Source organism: Jaculus jaculus, chromosome X (genome assembly GCF_020740685.1).
Source record: "Jaculus jaculus isolate mJacJac1 chromosome X, mJacJac1.mat.Y.cur, whole genome shotgun sequence".
Lineage (NCBI taxonomy): Eukaryota > Metazoa > Chordata > Mammalia > Rodentia > Dipodidae > Jaculus > Jaculus jaculus.
The window spans coordinates 1115178-1140390 of NC_059125.1; the positions used below are offsets into that span (position 1 = coordinate 1115178).

The following is a 25213-nucleotide window of genomic DNA, read 5'->3' on the forward strand; positions in this document are numbered from 1 at the left end:
AGGAACTTACTTTAGCCCCAGGCTAACCTTGAACTCATGGCATACTCACACTTCAGCTTCCCTATTGCTAGGACTAAAGGTGTGCACCACTATACCCAGCTTTGTATCTATTTTTAAATAAATAAAATAAACCAAAAGCCCTTCCAGGTATTAGAAATGAAAGAGCACAGGAAAGAAATATCTATTGAATACTCTCTACTAATTGATTCTACTTCCCTTGAAAATTGGCCAAAAATTTGAGAGAATTTTGTGAATCTTAGTGGACCTTCATAGTACTAGTAAAACTATGCATAAAACAGTCAAATCTGCTGGCACAAGAGACTTAAGCACACTAATAGAAAGTGGAAGGAAGCACTTCACATGTGTCAAGTGCAGTACAAGTTGGTTGCTTCTGAATGTTAACTATTGCAGGTAGGGAAATGTATCATACATGTGTCTCCATTTTTAATTCTTTTGAGAGTGACAGAGAGAGAAAGAGAGAGAGAGAAAATGGGTGTGCCAGGGCCTCCAGACACTGCAAATGAAGTCCAGATTCATGTGCCACCTTGTGCATCTGGCTTATGTGGGTCCTGGGGAATCAAGCCTCGAACCAGTGTCTTTAAGCTTCACAGGAAGCACTTAACCACTAAGCCATCTCTCCAGCCCTGAGTCTCCATTTTTTGAAAGAGGTTCATTCCTCTGTCTAGAATCTCAAAATACTTATCAAAATATTTACTGTCTACACAATGACACTTTTGTTGTTGGATATGCCAACAGAAAAACCACAACATGATCACATTCATTATGAATTTTCAAGGGTGCTTCATTCCCAGTCTTTATTACTGATATCTCAATGTTTTTTATTCCAAAGTAGTACTTAATATGCCTTAACTGATTTTCCTGGGAAAAAGATTTTGGAATTTTGTATTTCTTTCTTGTAGGTTAAATTAAGGCATCAATGCACTATTTATCTACCTCATTCTGAGTTTATTATGACTGACCTCTAATTTCCATGTGTATTTCGTTTTTTTGTTTGTTTGTTTGTTTGTTTGTTTGTTTGTTTGTTTGTTTTTTGGTTTGTTTTTCGAGGTAGGGTCTCACTCTGGCTCAGGCTGACCTGGAATTCACTATGTAGTCTCAGGGTGGCCTTGAACTCACGGCGATCCACCTACCTCTGCCTCCCAAGTGCTAGGATTAAAGGCATGCGCCACCACGCCCAGCTCCATGAGTACTTAAAGCTATTTGTATATACAAAACAAATTTCTGTGAAGATTTATATTTTCTTGGACTTTTCACATCTCTGACTAACATAGTTCCCTGGGAAGCAGCTAATTCCTGCACAGGTGAAGGTTTATCTGTATCCTCAACTTTGCTTTTTACCTTTGTACAGGGTTTTGGGCACCTGGCAGGTGTGTCCACATCCATTAGAACAACATTTCTTCACCCCAGAACATTCATTGTCAACCTCACAGCTTTCCACACAGGCCGCTGCAAATCCACTGGCTTTCTCAGGTGCTGGGCACTCCCCTTGCTTCACCAAGAGGATGTATTTCAGGAACTCACAGCTAGTCAAGCATTCATAATTCTTCTTAGGGAACAGAGCCTAAGACAGAGAGAGGGAGAATATTAAATTATCACAAATTTACAATTAGTTAATTAAAAACAGTTTATAAATCTTTAAGGCATCATCAGTTCTCAAAGCTCTTTTTTCTCTAAGTGATATTTCACTGTTCACTTTTTATTAACTGGATAGACATGTTTTATTTCACTGGTATGAAATTTCAAGTTTAGTTCTTGACCTAAATTAGTAATCAAAAGAGTATACTAAAATGATTGCTAAAATCATGCAATGTTTGCCAACTTTCTTCTTTCAATAAATGTACACATTATGTGCAAAGAATGAAACTACAAAATACACTGGCCCCAACACACACACACACACACACACACACACACACACACACACACACACACACACACTGAGATTTGCAAGTAGAAAAAATGTAGTTAAAGTTGGCAAATGTTTATTGCTTTCTAACTAGAAAATCACAGTAACTTAGTTTTCACCATCGTATAATCAAGTCAATACGATTCAAACTTGTTCACATATGAAAAATCATAAAACAGAGTTGGCATTTCCAGCCATTCATACCTCACTCATCTAACAAGGCAGAATTAAAAACAAATAAAGCTGGGTATGGTGATCCATTTCAGCACTAGAGAGACTGATACTGCAGGATCCTGCATGCACAAGGCCAGCAGGGTTGCATGGAGAGTTTGAGGTCAGTATAGGCTACAAATGAGACAAGGTCTCAAAAATGAAAATAAATAATAATAACAAAAGTGTCCAAAAAGACATCAGACACATTTGTTCCCAAATAAGCATAAAAATGACCATCATTTAGACATTCCAGTTGATGTGAGAGTTGTTCTGTACTAGTATATCATATATTTTTTCTTTTCTGATATGTGCTTACTAATGATGTTGATGATTATTTTGAGAAAATTAAAACAAATATGGTTATTCAAACACTTAAGGTTTTCTTTTTTTTTCTGTTCTTTTATTCTGTTTTTTGCAAGGTAGGGTCTTGCTCTAGCCCAAGCTGACATGAAATTAGTCTCAGGCTTGCCTTGAACTCACAGCAATCCTCTTACCTCAGTCTCCCAAGTGCTGGGATTAAAGGCTTACCACTTAAGGTTTTGATACTGGCATGTGATATTAAATAATACAGTTAACATTATGGATATTATATATAATAACACATACAAAGATCTAAGCATTATTATTCTCAATAAGAATTCAGAAATTGCCATTAGTGCAGGCTTACTATTTAACATTTTACAATTCTTCTGTAACTTTTACAAAATTTTTATATGCACTAATCCACATGAACTTCTTACACAATGTGACTAGACACTAAATTTCATCCTGGTACTTTCAGGTTAAGAACTGGAATCAGTATAGGACTTCTTAACTCTTTTGAGTATGCATTTTGAACCAACTATGCACAAAAGTGCTTAGATTTTAAGTGTAATAACTTGAGTAATACTCCTGTTAGATGTATTATTAAGATTATGTACATGGGAGAAAATATAACTTATTAGAATTTGTAAAAATATTCTAAGGTTTTTAACTTAAGCAAACATTTTACAATCTGGACTCAACAGAATAGCCATATTCAGGGGCTCTAATTAGAATAAATAAAACTCTACAGTAAGCAAAACAAAATACATATAACTATGATTTAGATGTGCTAAACATACTTTGTCTTATTTATACAACTTTAGCCATCCAATATGGAAAATTATTAATGTAAAATATATGTAAATTATTCCATTACAGATCCTTTTATATGAATAATTTTAAAAATCACATAAATAGAAATATTTTACTAACCTTTGCTACCCTTTAAAATTTTGGAAAATATGGTTACTGTGTTAATTCATTTTTTTGTTTCTGCTTTTATTTTTCCTCAAACTAAGAAATAATACTACTGAAAGGCTATGTGCTTTCTATTAGACACTGGGCAGAATACCTTTATGCATTCAAAGAGGGATAGATAAATGGTATAGGCAAATATCTTTAAGGTATATTGGACTAAATGATAAATATTTCATCATTAAGGAATACATATGATCATATTATGTGTAAATATTCAACAAAATTAATTCTTGCTCTCTCCTTCACCACCATACCCAGCCAAGAGAAACTCCTGAAAGATCTCTGCCTTTTTTCCTGTTTTAACAAAACATTTAACAGCTTCATTTAAAAAGTATCATTACCTACTTGTTATTTTCCTCAAAATGATGAAAGTAGAATTACCAAAAAAATAATAAAATTATAAGTGATAGAGATCATCATTTGAGGAAGCAAAGAACCATTTCCAGGTGTATGATTAACTTGTCTCCAAAACTCTCTCCCATAAAGTATGAATAATTTTGTCAATAAATTATTGGGAACAATTCTTTATGTTTATAAATGGGTGCTGACAACTAAAGTCTATCTGTTTAGTTAGCTTTTGTGATGTAACCATTATTATTTTTTTTTCTTTAGAGTAGAAATTGGAAAGTTTTCTGAAAAGGGCTAAATGGTACAATTTTTCAACCTTAAGGTCATATAATTTTTCACAGCAACTCAGCTGTTATAGTAAAAAACATCCATGGATAAATAAAACTTTATGGAAAAAAGAAGGAGGCTAGTTATAATCTATATAATCTTAACACACCAGCAGTAAGTAGGCTGAGGTAGGGGGATTGCCAGGGGGACAGTTTGAACTACAGAGTGAGTTCTGGGTCATTCTGGGCTAAGCTGATACTCTGACTAAAATAAATAAATAAGCAGGTAGTTTTGCCCTGCATACTGTAATTTGCAAATATACACATTAAAAAAAATACAATTAAACTGACACAATCTTGAAAATAAACACATGAGGCCAAACAAATATAACAACATAATCATTTCCATTGAAAAAGGGTTAAATAAAAAAAATTAAATAAGAGCTGGAGAGATGGCTTAGTGTTAACAGCTTGCCTGTAAAGCCTAAGTATCCTGGTTCAAGGCTCGATTCCCCAGGACCCATGTTAGCCAGATGCACAAGGGGGCACACGCGTCCGGAGTCCATCTGCAGTGGCCGGAGGCCACTGGCGTGACCATTCTCTATATCTGCCTCCTTCTCTCTCTGTCTGTCGCTCTCAAATAAATAAATAAGAATAAACAAAAAATTTTTAAATAAAATTTTAAAAAGGGCTTGAGAGATGGCTTAGCAGTTAAGGTGTTTGCCTGCAAAGCCAAAGAACCCAGGTTTGATTCCCTTGGACCCAAGTAAGCCAGATGCACAAAGGGGTGTGCGCATCTGTAATTCATTTGCAGCTGCTGAATGCCCTGGCATGCCCATTCTCTCTCTCCCTCTCTCCCTCTCTCTCTCTCTCTCTCTCTCTCTCTCTCTCTCTCTCTCTCTCTCTCTCATAAATAAGAGTTGAATATTGAGTCCCCTTTGGTGTCTGACATTTGCCATGGGAAATCTTAGATTCATGACAATAGGCTCTTTGCATGTGTCTCTTTGGGAAGGATGGACTGGATTGGATTATGCAGGCTATGTCTACTAATGGCCTATCTAAAAGATACCTAGGGTGCAGCCTTTTGCAACAGAATGGTCTTCCAGCAAGAAGGCCTGTAAATGATCTGCATTTACATCTGGCTTTGTATCAGCCCAGAGTCACTGATATTTAGGGACAATTAAATTACAAATCAAACAATACAGCCAATCTTGATCATCAAGATTCCATAAAAACATATTTTAACATATTTATGTATTATATTATGTATGTATATTTTAACATATTTTATGTATGATTGGTATACATAAATTGTACAAAGGTCTATGAATTAGATATTTTGATCTAAAGGTGTTAATATAGATTATGAATGTGTATGACAATTTAGAATCATTAACCAAGTCAAACACCCACCAGAGCTAGGACCTACAGCCTTTAACACATACAATAAACAACCAATGTCATTTGCTACTTTGAAATAGTTTTGTAAGCTTTAGAAATATGATGTTTTCATAGTCATTGTTTATTTTCCTAACAAAACAATAATAGTAAGAACCATAGCCTTAGCCTTTAAAATTAAGTAAAACCGGTTGAAGAGATTGCTTAGTGGTTAAGGCACTTGTCTGTGAAGCCTAAGGACCCAGGTTCAAATCCCCAGTACCCATCATAAGCCAGATGCACAAGGTAGCGCATGCTTCCGGAGTTCATTCGCAATTGTTAATGTCCCTGGCATACCCATTCTCCTCTCTTTCTCTTATTGTTCCTTCCTTCCTTCCTTCCTTTCTTTTATTCTTTCTTTCATTCTCTGTCCATCTGCCTCTTTCTTTCATGCTTTTACTCTCAAATAAATTAAATCAATAAAACATAAATAAAGGAATTTCTTAAAATTCCCATGGTGAGTTAATTTTCAGGTTTGTAATAGGTCAGATTTATCCAATTTCTAGTTTGTGACTTCTCCATGAAGGAAAACTAAATATTAAGGAAGGTGGAGATTGTGTCCAGTTTGTTTACTGCCTTATCTGCAGTTAACAGTTGGGCATATTATACAAGCATTCAAAAAATTTGCACTGAATAAGTAAACTTTATTAAGTGTGTTTTATTTCAGTTTAGTCTATGAAGATACTGTACTGGGGTATGTGCACTTTGCCCAGTAGATAAAATGCTTTCTGTGCAAGCATGAAGAACTGAGTTTGGATCTCGAACACACATTTATAATGGTGGGTAAGGTAATGTATGCCTATAATCCAGTGCTGGTGAGTGAGACAGGAGGATCATTGGGGCTTGCTGGCCCCAATAGTATAGTTTCACTGGTGAGTTCTAGGTTCAGTGACAGACCCTATTTTAAAACTAAGGTGGAAAGTGACTGAGGATAATAACCAATGTCAACTTCTGGCCTGCACTATCATGTGCTCACATATGTATGTGCATCTATATGTACACAAATACACATACATGCACTCATATCACAAATGGATATGCACAACAAAAAGGACAATGTACCTGTCAAAGCAAAACTATGCTTCTGGGTAACTTTTACACAATTACCTAATTATGTATTATCTGCCATTATGTAACCTGTGAGATACATTCAACTGAATGCAAATGCTTTCAATAAAAGTTTGCATTTGTTAATAAAACAGATAGATATTACATCAGTCCCTTAGGAGAGGACAGAAACCATGATATATGCTATTCTGTCTTATTACCAGCATCTCAGATAGGGATAAAGAAATACATGAAAGGACTTTTCGATTTGACTGCTGCATATGCTCCTGACTATACATTAGCCAAAACGAGGCTAGCAGGAGACAGCTCCTCAAAGCAGCTCTTCTCTTCATCATTGTCAATGATGGTAGATGGTGTTGCTCTAGCGAAACTGATAATATAGGTGGAGTAAGATGCTTCTGGCATGGATAACAGTAGATATACATTATACCTAGGATTGAGAGAGCAACAGAGGGACCAATGAGAATTGTCAGCAATGTGGACCACTTCTCCTGAATGCTATAAGCATTTCAAAACCTTGAGGTAAATCGCCTGTAGAATAGCCATGTTGCAGGTAGATGTATCCTTAAAGAGCATCTACTTGTGTATGTGTAGTGATACAACTAATTTGACACCTCTCTTACCTCACAAAAGCTTTGACACTGATGTTTTTTCAAGTCACCTGGTTCTTTACAGGGTTCCAGGCACTGGAAGAGAGAAACAAAAGCTATGGGTAAGAATAAAAAGAAAGGGGTAAAGAGCTTTCCATTGCTGACATAGCTTTGAATTTTGCCTGCTTTTCTTGATGGGTTTAGAAAACACAACAAATCATTTAAACAGATCATGTTAACTTGGTATAATATGAATGCAACAGAAAAGAGCCCCCAAAATGTATTTCAACACAATCAAAAATGAAAAGTTATACAGCCTTGCAGCAAGTTATAACAAATGTTCATTGAAAAGAACATGTTGAGATCAGACGAGTTCAGGGTGGTATGGCCATATACGCTCGCAGACCAAATGGTTGAACCTTCACCAGGCCCTTACAGGAAACACCTGAACCACAAGACACTGGAGAGGGTAGGATCAAGTCAAATATGAACCTTCTACATCTTTCCTCCCTGCCTATCCCTCTCCCACCCCCCTCTCTCCTCTCTAACTCTTGTATATTAGTTACATTTTTCCGCATTTTCTTAGTGGGCACTGACCTGTAACTCCCAGTACCAGCATGGGGCTATCATCCACAATGAGCTTTTGATCAGAGAAACCTACAAGGTTTCCTAAAAGAATGACAGAATTCTGTCAGAGTACTTGATGACACACCAAAGGTTAGTGGTAAGACCCTATTGCTGAAGACACCAAATGCAGCTGACACGTAAAATGGAACGGCATGGCTGGAAGCCAGGAGAGAGTCAGTCCCCAGACAGTCAGCATATCTAGTGCCAGAAGGTACTACATGGGCGACTGGGGGAAATGACCAATATCTGTCCAAGAAACTCATGGTCTAACCTACTAAGCAACAAATAACCTGGTGTGATGCCCACACAAGTGCAATAGTGGCGCACAGCCATGGTGGGGAACCAACTGCTCTTGATTTGGATAACTGATCCTCTCAGTGGTACGGGACCCATAGCTGGAGCTGAGAAACAAGTCAGAATCATATCCAAACATAAGCCCACTCTCCAATATCAAGCTACCATCAATCATGGGCTACAAGAGGGCCTACACCTATTAAACTCTCTATAAAAAAATAGTAAGGGTTATCTTGTTTGTCCTGGAGCTAACGGATTGGAGAATCTGCTTCTCTTTTTCAGATAGATGCAGATCCTAAGGAGAGAGCCACCCCAGCATACCTCAAAAGGACCACTGCTGAAAATAAGGAAAATTGGTGAAACAAGCAGGGGTGCTGTTTTCCTGATGAACCAGATACCAGCACAAGGGGGAAGGAGACCAACACAGAGAAAAATCAATGCCTACCAAATCAGAAAGCCAGAGCCTCAGAGGCTCCCAACACCTCAGAATTGAAGCAGACCAAAAATGAACCCAACATGGCTCAGGGAAATTTTGCAGAAGCTGGGTCGGAACGAATGTCAGAGTCACATGTTGCATCAAGATATGCAGAGACATTTATCATACATGTATTTATAATACAACTGTATTGTATTAAATATACATATATATTATTAAGAGATTTTTAGCTTAATCAATGCATTAGTGTTTTTTTTTTTATCTCGGTCTAGTTATTTCATTAAAAGTCCACAAATTTGAGTAATAGATTACCATATGAGAGTTTCCTCTCAGAGAATAAAGTTTGCAGAACTATACGTATATATCTTATTGCTCTCTCTCTCTCTCTCTCTATAAGTATATATATATATTCTTATATACTGCTAATGGGAATATAAGTTAGTACACTGTTTCAATCAGTATTAAAGTTTTTGAAAAAACTAAAATAGAACTAATATATAACCCAGTTAGACATCTACAAATCTTGGTACTATATAGCTGAAGAAATCTAAATGAACATACCACAAAGATACCTGCACATTCATGCTTACTGAAGCACTATTCACAACAACCATCCCAGGTGCCCAACAACAGATAAAGGAAACGTAACATATGTATATGTGGTGGAACTCAATTTCATCTTCCTTATGATGAATAATGTTGTTTGCTAGAAAATGGATACAACTAAAGGCAGTCATTTTAAGTGAAATAAGCCTGATTTGGTAAGACAAATATCACATGTGTACTCCCACAGAAATTCATATGCATGGCCATTTGATTCTCAAATTTGTAATTTAGTTTGTTACATTCCATACAACTTCCAATTAGTAAAAATGTGAAGCCTACATATCTAAATATATGTCTACCTGAAAAAGAGAAGCAGATTCTCCAACGGAGAGTAAGTTAACACCTGGAAAATTGAGATAACACATCAAAAGCATTATCTACCTTGACCAAGTGGGATTTATCCCAGGAACACAAGGGTGGTTCAACATACGAAAATCTGTCAATGTAATACACCACATAAACAAGCTTAAACATGAAAACCACATGATCATTTTGATAGATGCAGAAAAGGCCTTTGACAAGACACAACATCACTTCATGATCAAAACATTGGAGAGAATCAGCATGGCCGGTTCACATCTTAACATAATAAAGGCAATATACAAAGCTCCAAAAGCCCAAATAATACTTAATGGAGAGAGACTGGAGGAAATCCCACTAACATCAGGAACAAGACAGGGATGTCCTCTCTCACCTCTGCTTTTCAATATAGTTCTGGAAGTCCTAGCTCAAGCAATAGGACAGGAGAAGGAAATAAAAGGGATACAATTTGGAAAGGAAGAAGTTAAGTCAGCTCTATTCACTGATGACATGATTGTATAGTACAATTTTTTTCACACTATGTTCCAGTCACCTCCTGAGTTTTAAAATAAAAACTCAATGATGGTGTTCTAATTATCAAATATCCATGTTTATACAGGGTAGTCTTATTTGTGATAAAAATTATCTAGCCCCAAAATCAACACTAGTGAGATTGTCTTTGAAAAAAATGCTACCCCAAAAAGCATTTAGAGGATTACTTCTAACAATTAATCTAATCCCAAGAATGTTCTTCCCTAGTTTAGAGGGTTAGAGGGTATGGTGAACAGTGACTTCTAGTGTGATATCAATTCAGTATGGTTGTTCATAGTCAACCTAAATCTTGGCTTTTATAACACAGATCCATACAACCTTAATAAACAAATACAAAAATAAGAATAAAGTATGTGGTGTGACATAAAAATACATCTGCCCAACCAGTAAATTCTGATTAACCAAAAATTTCAGACTTATAAGAATTGTATCCTGTAAAACTGGTCTCATTTCTGCTCCTACTATACAGACACCTTCTACTTCAACACCACTATTATATTTCTCCCTTACAAAACCCTCCTCGATGCTGAGGAGGTGGCTTCATGGATAAAGCATTTGCTGTGTAAGCATGAGAAACAGGGTTCAGATCCCTAGTATCCATATAAAACGAAGTACATAAAGGGAGGCATAGACCAGGGAATGCCAGGAAATTTGTGGACCAGCTAGCTGGTGGACAGAATGGTGACCACTCAAATGAGATGTTAATAAATAAAAGAGTCAGATGACAACAAATGATGTGGGAAAAGAGAACACTTATATATACTGCTCATGGGAATGTAAATTAGTATACTGCTGGAATCAATTTTAAGGTTTCTCAAATACCTAAAACCAGAACTACCGCATGACCTATCTATACATCTTGGGACTATACACCTGAAGAAATCTAAATGAACACACCACAAAGATGAAGATTGACATATGAAAGTTGTCCTCTGACCCTCCACGTGTGTTCTGTGATAAGTGTGTGTCCACCCTTCCCACTGTGCGTGTGCACACACTTACACACACACACACACAAACACACTCAACCACAATAAGAAACAAAAGGCAAAGTTCTCCTCCACATAAAATTGACAGTTCTGTCCAGGCATGTATGTTCACTGTCTACAAAGCACCCATTGAGCTCTGCTACCACAAGGTATTGATTTACTACCCCTTAGAATTCTCATATTTTGTATTTCATTGTGTCTTACTTTATTCTGTGTCTCTATAACAAAGAACCCGAAGCTGAGTATTTGGACTCCAAGTTGTGGTGTCTGGTCTCTTAAAGTGATTACATGTGTATTCTAATGAAATCCTTCCATTAATAAAGGACAATTTGTCCAAGCATTTAAAAAAATGTTGTCAATATCTATCATTTAATTGGAAAAGAAATCAAAGCTTTGAATTGTGGTCACTTAACATGCTTCAGTATGTTTTATTCAAAGCCCTAAACTTCTTGGCAGAAATTCCAATAGCTATAATGAATATTGTGTTAATATTCATCTCTGTGATCAGAAGGTCAAATGAAAAGAAAAACTACACACTAGGAGATTTTATAGGACATATAATATTCTTTCCAGAAGAAGTTTCTGTTATATGATTAAAATATTTTATTTATTTATTTAAGAGACAGATGAATAGAAAGAGAATGGTTGCACCAGGGCCTAGCCACTGCAAATGACTTCCAGATGCATGTGCCACCTTGCACATTTAGCATTACGTGGATACTGAGGAATCAAACCAGGGTACATTGGCTTTGCTGACAAGCACCTTAACCACTAAGTGATTTCTCCAGCCTTTTGAATGATTCTTTAAATGCCAACCATAGTAAATATCTAGCTATTTCTGAATTATTACCTGAATGTAAGAAATACACAGTCCACATATATTAGGCCACAAAGCATGCCTTCATAATGTCAGAAAAATTGAAATAACTTCCTGCATCATGTCAGTCAGATCACAATGCTTTAAAAGCTACAAATTAACAACAATAGACACATTAAGGATTCCACCAGCTCTTGGAGACTAAACACACTTTTAAACAATGAATGGGTCATGGAAGAATTCAAAAAAGAAATTGTAGGGCTGGAGAGATGGCTTAGCGGTTAAGCCTGAGAACCCCGGTTCAAGGCTCGATTCCCCAGGACCCACGTTAGCCACATGCACAAGTGGGCGCACGCATCTGGAGTTTGTTTGCAGTGGTTGGAAGCCCTGGTATGCCCATTCTCTGTCTCAATCTATCTGCCTCTTTCTCTCTCTTTCGCTCTCAAACAAATAAATAAAAACAAACAAAAAAAGCCTTTAAAAAAAAGAAACTAAAATTCCTAGAACTGAATAATAATGAAAACACAACGTACCAAACTTATGGGACACAGAAGGCATTGTGAGGGAAAATTCATAGCCCTAAATGCCTTCATTACAAAGACAGAGAGATCACAAATTAATAACCTGACTGCTCACCTAAAGGCACTGGAAAAAAAAAACAAGAAGAAACCAACCCAAAGAGCTCCAGATGGGAAGAAATAATCAAAGTTAGACCAGAAATTAATGAAATGAAAATTAAGAAAACATAATACATGACCCACCAACCTCATGGAGTTGATCTGCATCCCCAACAAGGAAGGCCTCTTCAGAAAAGGGGCAGGAGGAGGGAAAGGATTGTATGAACATGTGGTGTTTACCTACTAAATATGAACATATCTAATAAAAAACTTTATAATATGACAAAAAAAGAGATGGTCCCATCAACTAGGAGTTTAAGTGACTCAGAAGCAAACACCCTGCCTGACAAGATGTCCACACAAGTGCACACAACCTTGGTGGGTAACCAATAGCTTTCTGCTTGGCTAAGGGATCTATTCAGTGGGAAAGAACCCATATCTGGTATTGGAAACAAGGTCAGAATCCTATGGAGACAAAGATTATATTCCCAATGTCAAGCTCCCACTAATATTTGGCTAAAAGAGGGTCTACATCCATCAAATTCTCAAGTTAATAACGCTTATCTCATTTTGACTTGTGCTAACTTCACTCTCTGAGGTAGAACTTGCTTTTCTTTTTCAGAAGTTAGCTAAATTACCCTTCACACTTCAGCAAAGCCCCGGCTGAAACCACAGAGGAATTTAGGAGATGAGCAAGAATGTAGCCTCCATGGTGAGCCTGACAATACCAGGGTGAAGGAGACAGACGCTGAGTATCCTCAGCACCTACAAAAGCAGAGATCCAGAGGCTCCTAAGAACTCCTCACTGAAATAGATTTAAAACACACCCAACACAGCTCACAAATTTTGTGAAAAAGGAGGCAGAAAAATTGTAAGAGCTGCAGGTTGTGACATCAGGCCCAGAGGGATTGCCTCTCCCCAGTAACGCACTGATGCTCCCACAATGCAGAATCCACAACCCCATGGAAAATACCAGCAACCCCATTGAGGAGGGCCCCAGCAGAATGGGGCAGAGACCAGGGCAAGGATGTTACCAACACATGATGTAACCATACTAAGTATGTCCATAAAAAAAAAAACATCGAAGTTAAAAATAAAGGAAGTAGTATAACATAGGGGAGGGTGCTGGGGATAAAGTATTTGCTGTTCAAACCCAAATTCAATCACCAGACACCAGGGAAAAAAAAAAAAAAACCCTTGAAGCTATGACAGGCTTCTGGAATCCCTGCAGTGTGATGGGGAGATTTCAGGCAGAGGCAAGAGAATTATCCTTAGGCTCCCAACAACACAGCAAAAAGAATAACAGCAGAGTGAGATGGAGAGAAACCCTGCCTGAGACGAGGTAGATGAGTGAGAACAAATATGAAAGTTGTCCTCTGACCTCCAATCGTATATCCCCCCCAAAAAAAAAACTATTTTAAAAATAAAAATTGAAAAAAAAAAACTTGGGTTCTGAAAGAAAAAGTAATCCCAATGTTACATTTTGTTCCATTCTAAATGTGTAGCAAATAACACTTCTATCAAGCAAAGTTTGCAGAGAAAATTTCTGTTTTCTGAATTATTAGCAGCAACTTGCTCTTGGAAACTGTAGATCTGTTTTCAAGATGGAAGTTGTTTTCATCCCCAGTCTATTTCTTAAAATACGTCCATCCTACTGAGTTTGGAAGTATTCATGGCCTTCCTCCAGCTCTAAATTGGTATAGAAATTGTTACAATCCATGTGTCAAAAATTGCACTGTGTCTGCCAAAATAATGAAATCTTTTGGCAGGTAGCTTGTGGAAGTGCAATGATCAATTCTCAGAGCCTAAACCACAGAGGATCAGCATGCCCACACAATGTAATAACCTTGCACTTAAGACTTTTCATATCACAAATCTACATTCTCCAAAACATTCAAAGAACAACTAGTCTCCCATCTTGATGCTTATAAGAAAAGCTAGACCTGGGGTTTTTTGCTTGTTTGTTTGTTTTGCTTGCCTGTGTGAGTTCTGTATGCACATCTATATCTATGTTTTCTTGTGGCCTCCTGTGTGCATGCCTGTGGTGGTGGTTGGAGCCAGATGTCAGATGTCTTGCTCCATTATTCTTCTGTCCACTCTTACTTGAGCCAGAGGCTCTTACTGATACTGGAGCTTGATATCAGAGCTTGGTGCTTGCTATTTTTCACAAGTCCGTGTTATTCCCTGTTTTCATATTCCCCTTGTGGACTGGTATTACAGATACTCATGGCCATGCCAGCTGTTTATGTGAGATGCACAGATTCAAACTCTTTTGGTTTCAGGTCCCCTCAGTCCTCGTGCTTGCCCAGGAAGTGCATTTATCCACTGAGCCTTCTCTCCAGGCCCTGGGCCTCATTGTACCACAGCCATTTTTCACAGCAAAAGGAACACTTTTAGTTTCAGTTTGTTTGACTCTAACCAATTAAATAAACATATAACTAAGTAGATAAAGTGGAAAGGGACAATTAAAGAAAGCAGTTGCCAGACAACCACACTCTTATGGTGAATTTTGGTAATGTCAAGACTGGATTAGAGTTGGGTTTCCTTGAAGATCAACAATGATTTCTTTAGCAGGTTTACAAAATTATCAATTGGATCTCTTGTATGGCTTGCAACTATATGCTGAAGTTTCAAGTGATATTCCCTCAGTTATTTGTCAAGTTAAAAGTTTTACTCACTATGAAGAGAAAATGGTAACTCTACATTGAAGACCTTTGGAAAGGAATAGGATTAGAGTTGGCTCCAATAATTAAAGCAAACAAAGAAACTCCAGAGTTGATGTACTAGAAAGAACACAGCATCCATGAGGCAGTTATCCTGCCCAAAGTATAGAACTTCAACCCAGCCATGAGTAAATATCAAATCCAGATTGAAATACCCTCTAGAATATAATAATATAGAAGTCAAAATACCAATGCCTTGAATGATAAAGAAAAGCTGATAGAAGTTTTCCCAGTGAAGGACATGAAAGATACATAACAACCAAATATCATGATTATTAGTTAACTTTCTGCTATTGTGACAAAATACCTACCAACAATTTAAGGGAAGAAAGATTTTTGGTAGATCATAATTTCAGTCCCTCATAGTAGGGATGGTATAGGAAAGTAGATGTTCAACTCATGGCAGTCAGGAATCAGAGCTCTGAACTAACATAAAGGGCCTAGGACAAGATATATGCCAGTTTTCCTTCCCCATCCAAGGACTCAACACTTGTGACCCATATCCCTCAACCAGGTACCACACTCCATCCATAGTCACAGTACCTCCCAATAATACCATCATATTATGAGTCCATTAGTGAATAAAACCATTCAACATGTCTGAAGTCTGATGAGCTAATATCGCTAAAAATGCCTCCAGAGACATCCCCAAAAGGTAGGGATGCTTTATTAATCTCCTTGGTTTGTCTGAATCCAACAAAGTTAACAATCAAGATTAACCATCGCACCATCCATGATGATAGACTGAATCTTAAATCAAGCGCAGCAAATCACTAAAGAATTTTATTGAAAAAAATAAATGATATCAAATATAATTAAAGATTATTACAAATTACATCAATTCTAATTTTTCTGAACTTGACAATTCCACTGTGGCCACTCAAGAAAACATATTTGTTTTTATGTGATATGTGTAGTATTATTTAGAGATCAAGAGTCACAATGTCTGCAGCTTACATTGTTGGCAAAAATAATTACAAATGCACATGGAAATGAGATATGCTAAAGTAACAATACCCCTCCCAAAATTAATAAATCCATACTGGGTTAAACTATTAGAAAGAATGGTCAAAATGTGGCCCATCACCTGTTTTTGCAAGTCCTTGTTAAATTAAAATAGAGCTCTATTATTTTTCTCACTGCTGGGACAAAATTCCTGACAAATGCAACTCATGGGAGTGTTTATTTTAGCTCAGAGTTCAAAAAGGGATGCGGTCCACTGTGCTGGAGAAAGCATAGCTGCAGGGTTGGGAGGTATCTCTTCATACTACATCCACAGGCAGGAATACAAAATGGATTACTCCTGGTGCTCAGCTCACATTCTCCTATTTCTTCACACTGAAACCACAGCCCATGGGGTGGTGCTACTCTCATTCAGAGCAGAGTTTCCCACCTCAGTTAAGCTTTTCTGGAAACATACTCACAGAAATAACCAGAGATGCATCTCCATGGGGATACAATAGCTAATCAAGTTGATAGTGAAGATTAACTATCACAAAAATAATGCACATTCATTTAAATATATGGCATTTCTCTTGCCGTGAAATTTATAGGGTTGAGTAGGTTGGATTGATGACCAAGCAAGTTAAATATTTGATTGGCCTCTATCAGAAAGATTGATATACCTTGACATAGATGAAAGGTATATATACACATTCGTTATATTATTATCATAGTTTTCTTGATAATGTATTTCGTTGGTGCGTATTGTGTGCATGCGTGTGTGTGTGTGTTCGTGTTCACATGTGGGTAGACCTATTTGTACTTGCACGTTCACATGTAAATGTATATTCATTTATGTGGAGGGCAGAGGACAATCTCAGTTTTCACTCCTCTGGAAAGTTGTTCGTGTTTTATTTTATTTTATTTTACTATTATTATTATTAACAAGATGTTTCATATGGATACATCATGTGTTGGTACTCTATTTTCCCTCATCCCTGCCCCCATTCTGTTGGGAACTCTCCTCAGTGGGGTTGCAGTTATTCCCCATGGAGTTGTAGTTTATACATTGTGAGAGTAGCAGCCAGTTATTTTTTTGGAGGAGGGAATGCCTCTGGGCATGATGTCTCAACCTGTGGCTCTTGCAATCTTTCTGCCTCCTCTTCCACCAAATTCCCGGAACTGTGGTGGGTGATTTTAAGTCTACTTCAGTGATGAACTCTTAGGGGCCTCTGAATCTCTACTTTGGTAAGTTTTGAGAAACCTTAGGGTCAGTCTCCTTCACCCTGGCGCTGATTATCAGGTTCAGCATGGAAGCAGCACTTTTGCTCATTTCCCTATTCCACTGTAGTTTCTGCTGTGGCCTGGCTGAAATTCTTTTTTTTTTTTTTTTTATTAGCTTAGAGACTGCCAAGTAGGCTAGACTGATTGTCCAGCAAGCCTGGCCCTGTCTCCGCACTACAAGATCACAGGTATGATACACCACACGTAATATTTTTACAAGGGTTCTGAGGAATAAACTCAGGTCCTCATGCTTACAAGGTTGAGCTATAAGGCTGAGTATCCCCTCAACACCCATTTTCCCAATGTTATCAAAACTAATTTTAACCCTAGATTTGAGCCACAGCATATAAATAAATAAATAAACAAATAAGGAAACAAATCAATAAACAAATACAGCTGGAGAAGTGGCTCAGAAATTAAGTGCACTTCCTGCTTAAGCATGGAAGCTTGAGAAGGCCTGAAACAACCTGAGTTCAAACACAGGAAACAGTTCATCCAGCAAGATGGTCAAAGTTTGAGAAATTTCTCAAAATGCCCCACTCCCTTTGTACTAAATAAGCTCTTCCTACATTATCAAAACAAAACTCTTCCCACAGTGCTATTAGGAAGTGATTATATTTGAAAAACCAATCTATGTCTTAGCTTGCAATGACCTGAGGTTTCAGTAGTATGTGTACTGCCTGCCTACATTTCTATACAAATTCTAAAATCAGCAGAACTCCTCCATGCTCACTAAAAGTCCAAGGTGAGGGCTGAGGACATCACTCAATGGATAAAGTTCTTACCACACAAGCTTGAGGACCGTAGTTCAGATCCCCAGCACCCATGTAAATGTCCAACAGGAGTGCCAGCCTTCTTCTAATTCCAGCACTTGGGAGGCTAAGACAGGAGATCCTGGGGGCAAGCTGGCTAGCTTAGACTAGCCAAATTGGTAAGTTCTGGATTCAAAGTAAGAGGTCATGTCTCAATAAATAAGGTAGAGATTGTTTGAGGAAGATGTCCAATGTTATCCTCTGACCTCCACACATGTGTGCACATGTGTGTACATGCACTATAGGCACACATACAAACATGCAAGCATACCACACACATATGTGCACAGGCAAAATTCAAAGATGGAACAATAATGTGGTGTAAAAAAAAAAGGGTAAGTGGCCCCTTCCTCATCCATCTTAAGTGGAATAGTATCCTAAAAATACTCAGATAAATGGCATGCAATGGGAAATTTATTGGAGAAGCAGACAGTTCAGAAGAACAGCATTCACAACAAGACAACATTTCTTCTTGAAAAAAAGGCAATAATGGCTAAAATGGACTAGCTTCACATGTAATTTTAAGCCCAGGAAATACAGTTTGGGTGCAGGCATTTATGTGCCGTAACAGACTATCAAACCAATTATTTCATTTTCTTCAATACTAACCCAAACATAATAAAGAATAAGTCATTAAACTTGGCAAAACATGATGTTTTTAATAGTAATAAACCCAGAATCTCAAGAATTCATTCCTAAGGAATCACCAGTTGCATTTCTTGCTCTTAAACAACTAGCCCAGTGTCTCTGAAATAAAAGTCAGAATTTAACCTGCACAGGATGTTTCTGACAAGGCTAAGCCCCAAGGCAAAAGGACCCTAGACATGTCACAGATTGAATGGTGATCTGTATTTCCCTCATTTCATGCTACGTTTAAAAGCTTACACAAATATAGCTATGATCTTTCCCTCCATACAACTAATTTTCCCTAACATTTTCTTGGAGACACAGTTCCTAAGAAATTATTTACTTGCTAGATCTAGAGAATGATGCCAGTGTTATTCCCAATCTGGGAGGCCTGGTGGTTTTTTCTCCTATGTTAATAGCATAACAAAATGTGCTAAGAATCACAAGACTTTTCTCTTTGTCCTGAACTAGGCAAATACTCTACCACTGACCTACAGTCCAAATCCCACCCTCTTTGCCCTACATGCCAATTTTTTTAATATTTTATTTTTATTATTTACTTGACAGAGAGAGAGGTGGAAGGAGTGAAGGAGGGAGGGAGGGAGGGAGGGAGGGAGAGAGAGAGAGAGAGAGAGAGAGAGAGAGAGAGAGAGAGAGAGAATGGACATGCCAGGACCTCCAGCCATTGCAAATGAACTCCAGATGCATCATACACCACCGTGTACCACCTTGTGCATTTGGCTTAAGTGAGTCTGGGGAATTGAACCTGGATCATTTGGATTTGCAGTGAAGCAACTTAACCACTAAGCCATCTCTCTGGCCCATACACAGCTATTTTTAATGTGCCTTACTTATCATATCTGCTTGCAGGTTAATGGAATTATTTTTGTAAGGAAATCATGAGTAGATATCCAGTCTGAGAAATGAAATTTATTCATCTGAGAGGTGGGTAATTAATTAGAGTAGATTCTGTCCTTGCAGTTGACACACCAGCTATGGTGACATTAATCCCTTCCTGACAGATTCTGCCTGTAGCCCTGACAGCTTAATATCTCTCTGTGTGGTTTCCCGTCTAGTATGTCAAGCTCAAGCCAGGCCTGGTGTGCTCTTGAAAGGACTTGAGAACCAAATCGCATGACTTTCAAGTTTCCTGTGTCTCCTTTGGCAGAACACATCAACTTTGTCAACAAAAAAGCTTCCCTAATGTATCAGTGAATCTGAGCAATCCCATTCAACTTGGCATTGTGTGCTAGGTCTGCCTCAAATAAATGAGTTAGATGTTATATTTGTAACTTTCTCCTAGAGGAAAAGGATATAGCATATATCTGCTATGGATGGGAAACTATAATAGCCTTTAACAAAACCTTGGAATTTGCACCATCCTACTTGGCTAGTTACTTTTGTTCACTCTTCCTTCACTCCTAGAAAACCAATGCTGAGGTTCTTGCATCCAGTAAAATTTTGTTATAATAACTGAACAATCAAAGTCATTTGTGAACCCAACCAAAACAAGCAGCAAGCACAAAGTTGGTCAGTTTGGCTCAGAATGAAGGCTTGTTGAATTACCATCATCTTGCAGATGATTTAGCACACTGCCTAGAACTGCCTTATGAGCAATGCACACTTGGCCCTATTTCCCTATCCCTCTTCTCACTGCAAATACTTATCACCCACAAAAGCACATCTCCTCCTCTTTATTTGCTTTTCAAAACTCACTTAGTTGAACACTGTTTAGTGACTATATGCTTGTTCTCTTTTGTAGTTTATCTATTAATTTACCAGTTGCTCTGCTCCAAAAATTGCACCAAAATAATAATGGCAATAATAATAAATAAGGAAGAGTGTGTCATCTAAAACAGGACTATCCAACATAATGCAGTCATGGAAATCAATGGCATATCTACACGCTGTACAGTATGGCTACTATCAGCCACATAAAGCCATTGAGCAAGTGGACTTCATTTGATGCAACTGAACAAGGTAATATTTTACTTAATTTTTAAAAATTTAAGCTTTAATATGCTATAGTTCCAATATGAAGTGTGTTACTCCCTGCCTCCAAAAGACTCATGTGTTCAAGGCTTGGTTCCCAGTGCAATGTTCCACAGATTGGGCTCTTGGGAAGTTATTGGATTGTGAGATAATCCTGTCAGTGGATTAATTCACCAATGGATTCATAATTTCCTGGACTAGTATAAAGGAGTGGAAATTGTGGAAGTTGGGGCCTGATTGGAGGAGGTATGTCTTTTAAGGTATCCATTCTCTCTCTCTCTCTCCCTCTCTCCCTCTCTCTCTCTCTGTCTCTCTCTCTCTCTCTCTCTCTCTCTCTCTCTCTCTCTCTCTCTCTCTTTCCTGGCCTCTATTTTACAGGTTCCTATCATTGTGATGTTCTCTCTGCAAAACACGCCTAGAAGCAACTGAACTATTAGTTATGGATTTAAAACTCTGAAATAATGAGCCAAAATAAGTCCTTCCTCTAATAAGATTTTTCACTAAGGTATTTTGTCACAGTGACTTAAAACTGAATTGCACATGGAGTCATCTGTGGCTCAACTATAAGAATTGACAGTACAAAAATATTCATGAGCCATGCACCTTGCCTTCCTTCAAATGGGACAGGAAAGACAAACATTTTCGAGGTGACTTTCTACTATGATTCTTAATTCAATGACATTATGCTTGTGAATGCATTTTTGCAGTATTTGAAGGCAGAAATCACGGAAGAATGATTTTCACACTGGTACTATTTGCTATGTCTGTTCAGGATAATCATGGGAGCAACCGTGTTTCCTGCTGCCTTCTTCAGGTTGTCATTCCAAGATTTCTGGATGTCCAAAGAAGTTATCAAACAGAGGTTTCCTCACTCAGGCATAGTCTTTTTCCAAAAAGACTTAGAGCAAGAAAGAAGGTGAGCTATGTTGTCCTAGAGTCAGTCATCTGTCAAAGTCTGTCATTTCAGAAGGACCCTATATTAAGTTGCTTCCCATTTTTGTACCTGGAACAGCTTGCTTTCTTCACCTATGCTTCCTGACACAAGCAAGTAAGATGTTAGATGTACAATTAAACTTAATCCCTGCATCATGAAACATGTAAAGAATGTAACCACATGATTGTCTATCGAGATCAAGGATTATGGAAGGCCTCAGGGAACTTTCACTCTATAGCAGCCACTGTCACCCACTTATCTCTCCTGTACACACATTCATTGAACCACGTAAATGTATCTGGAAATCCAAGAGGTTATGGGAGCCCATGGTACAGACAACAGACAGTTTTCCCGCTACAATCACAAAGAGTGATGGACTCGTCAAGCTACTTTAATAGTGTGGGATTAATTCATGAAAAAGGGATGGAAAGAGTACAGGTAGAGGGACCCAATCTGTAGCACTTACTCACACAAATGAAGGGATATGTATAAGCAGACAGCCAAATTAGGATTAGGATTAATCAAGCAAAAGCAGGTAGGATGGAAGATTATAGTCCCAAAAGAGTTGATCTTTGTAAGCTGGAAAATAAAACTGTGAATTTCAGTAATGGCAATGTACTTACTCTAAAGGTTTCTGCTGCATTACAGAATGAAAGCTACATGTGAGTGATCTATAATGCATAGGCCACTTGCAGAACACTTTTACCACTGGTCAAATGGAGGCTTGGAACTTGGCAATGCTTGGGGTGTTTGCTGAATATGTGTGCAAAAGGACAGCAACCATGATGTAAAGTGTAGCAAAGGCAAGAAAATACCTGTCATAGAAGAACAAATTTCTATTCCCTTTACAGAGACAAACAGCTCTGCTTCCTCCTAATGGTGAAGGACATTTCATTGCATTAGCTCACAAAGATAGCCTTCAAAGGTCTGCCTCATCAAAGAGTGAAATTACCTGGGTGATATGTCACACATTTGAAAAAGACTTACATGAAAAGAATACTACATTATAGTGGCCATGCATGGCATTTTGGACTTAGATATATAAGCTAATCACTATTTTCTTCCATTTGGAAGGAGCTTAGTAAGAATCTCACTCACACATGAAATTAGTTTAGAAATCTGAACAGGAAGCTTGACTGTAATTAAATGTCACAACAGCAGACCTTGTAAAAATAATCCAAGAAAGAGTAAATGACATCACTTTCATAAGTTTTATTTTCTTCTTAGTATATTTGGCTCATTTTAGATATTTTAATTTGTAAATGTGACCTGAAACACCCTGAATCTCACCCCACCAAAAAAAAATAAAAATAAAAAATAAATGCAACAGTTAAGATACTACTAAGAAGGGAAGAATTCACTTCAAAATTCAATGAGAGGGAAGCCAAACAATTTCGTCCCTACCTGCACTTCTAGATTGTATGTGCATATGCTTGTGTGCATGTTCCTAAGAGTGATTTCAGGTGTATGCGTGTAGAGGTCTTAGGACAGTGTTGATGTTGGTCCTTGATTTCCACCTTATTTGAGGTATAGTTGCTTGTTGTTCACTGTTCTATTCATCATGATGCCTGACCTGCGAGCTTCCAGCTGATTTGCCTATCTCTGCACCCCTTTCCACCATAGGTATGCTTGGATTACAGATGCCCATGGAGGCATCAGGCTTTATGTGTCTTTTGGGGATCTGAACTCAGGCACTCACACTTGTCTTTCAAGCACTTTACCCACTGAGCCATTTCCTCAGCCCACTTTTATAATGTGAGATATACTTTCTATTGACTTGTTTGATAATTTAGAGATGTCTGTATATTTATAGAAGCATTAGACACTTAGGTTCAATGCATTAACTTTTTCCTAAGGAATATGATGGGCTCATGTGCCTATTGCAAGGACAATTACAAGGCAGACATGAGAGCTCAGAAAGTCGAGGTTGGTCAAATAAAGCAAATCCTCATGAAGAAATGAGCTTATGATTTGGGCTTAGGGGAGGATAAAATTCCTACTATTCTTGTGCAGCACGTCTGACCATCCCACTCTCAGATGGCTCCCCTCCTGCACATTGCCACCCACAAGACTAAGGGAGGCATGACTACAAAATACTCTTGGGTCCCGGGTGCACTATTTCTACAGAGTTTATGGACCACCTAGCAATCAAAGAAGAGGGGAAAGGCCTCTTTGTCCCTGCTGTTACTTGGGATTTTTCTCTCTGCCTTCCCACCGCCCTGCAAGCAGGAATGTCACTATACCCCGCATGGCTAAGCAGCAAGAAGCATGGAGCTTTTCACTGCAAATTTCACGGCGTGATCAAATGCAGGGCCTGCTTCACTGGGGACCTAAAAGCCCTCCTTTGTGGGCCCTGGTTGAGGTCAGGTTAAGCCTGCATTCTGGCAGCAGGCATCTGTTTGTCTTCACACCAGGATCTCTTCACAAGTGGGAGGAGGGAGAGGAAGAGGAGCCTGTTCTTCCCAGGGCAAAAAATTCCCTTTTGCCACTTGACAATCAAGAGAATGTAAACCCACTACTGACCGCAGTGATGGCCCTACCAAATCGATTCTGGGCATCCAGGAGAGAAGCGACCCTGGCTTTTCTCATTTGTTGTGGAAAGGAACGAAAGAAGCAAAGTCTTTTGCTGACATTTTATAAGCAAAAAGAGGTTATGCAAAATTTTAAAAATAATAGTACTGGAAACATGGTATTTCTTGTTTATTTTTCTTCTTGCAATAAAATTATTGAATTTTGAAGTGAATTCTCAATACCGAAAACCTGTTGCTTTAATGAGGAGTTATCTGGAGGATCAATAAAGAGGTAATTCTATGTTTAAAATGCCTCCAGGAAGAAAAAATTACATAACAATTATTTCTGTAAATTGTACACATAATTCCTTCTACCCAAATGGACCAATTATAGATTATGGAATATTATCAAAATATCCAAAATTATGATTCCTTTTCTAATATAAATCACATTCACACACAAAGTGTTCTATTTAGAACTGAATAATCCCTCCAGTAACAGAATGAAATTCCTATCATATTTTCTAAGACTACATACTTACTTCAACAAGCCAATTTATAAGCAGAAGAGTAAAACTTGTTGTGTGTATGCATGTGTGCATGTGTGTATGCATATTCACATGCATGGGTTTGTACATGTATGCACTCACATGTGCACATGGAAGCCAGAGATTTATGTCAGATGTCTTCCTTGATCACTATCTAGTTGATTTATTGGGACATGGTCTTTCACTTAAAACTCAGAGCTTGTGGATTTGCTTACCCTGTATGGCCAGGTTGCCCTGGTGGTTCCGCCTCCTAAGCACAGTGATTAAAGGTAAGTTGCCAAGCACATCAGCATTGACGTGTATGCTTGGACCTGAATGCAGTTCTTCACACTTCTTCACCAACAGCTTCACTGACTGAGACATCACCATAGACCTAAGACAAACTTTTTAAATGACGAGGATATTCTTGGAGTTAAATAGGTCATTCGGATACATGAATGTCAAAGAAAGAAGTAAGGGATTTTATGGGGGCA

General features: G+C 38.0%; 1 protein-coding gene across 2 annotated transcripts in view; it reads right to left on the reverse strand.

Annotated features, from left to right (window-relative positions):
* Anos1 (anosmin 1) overlaps window positions 1–25213 on the reverse strand; it is a 178688-nt gene that overhangs the window by 63054 nt on the left and 90421 nt on the right. For both annotated transcript variants that reach the window (XM_045140836.1, XM_004667903.2), the window contains exons 3-4: window positions 7164–7226; window positions 1360–1582 (exon numbers count right to left, since the gene is read on the reverse strand). In XM_045140836.1, coding sequence (XP_044996771.1) covers window positions 1360–1582; window positions 7164–7226 — 286 coding nt within the window. The remainder of the gene's footprint in view (window positions 1–1359; window positions 1583–7163; window positions 7227–25213) is intronic.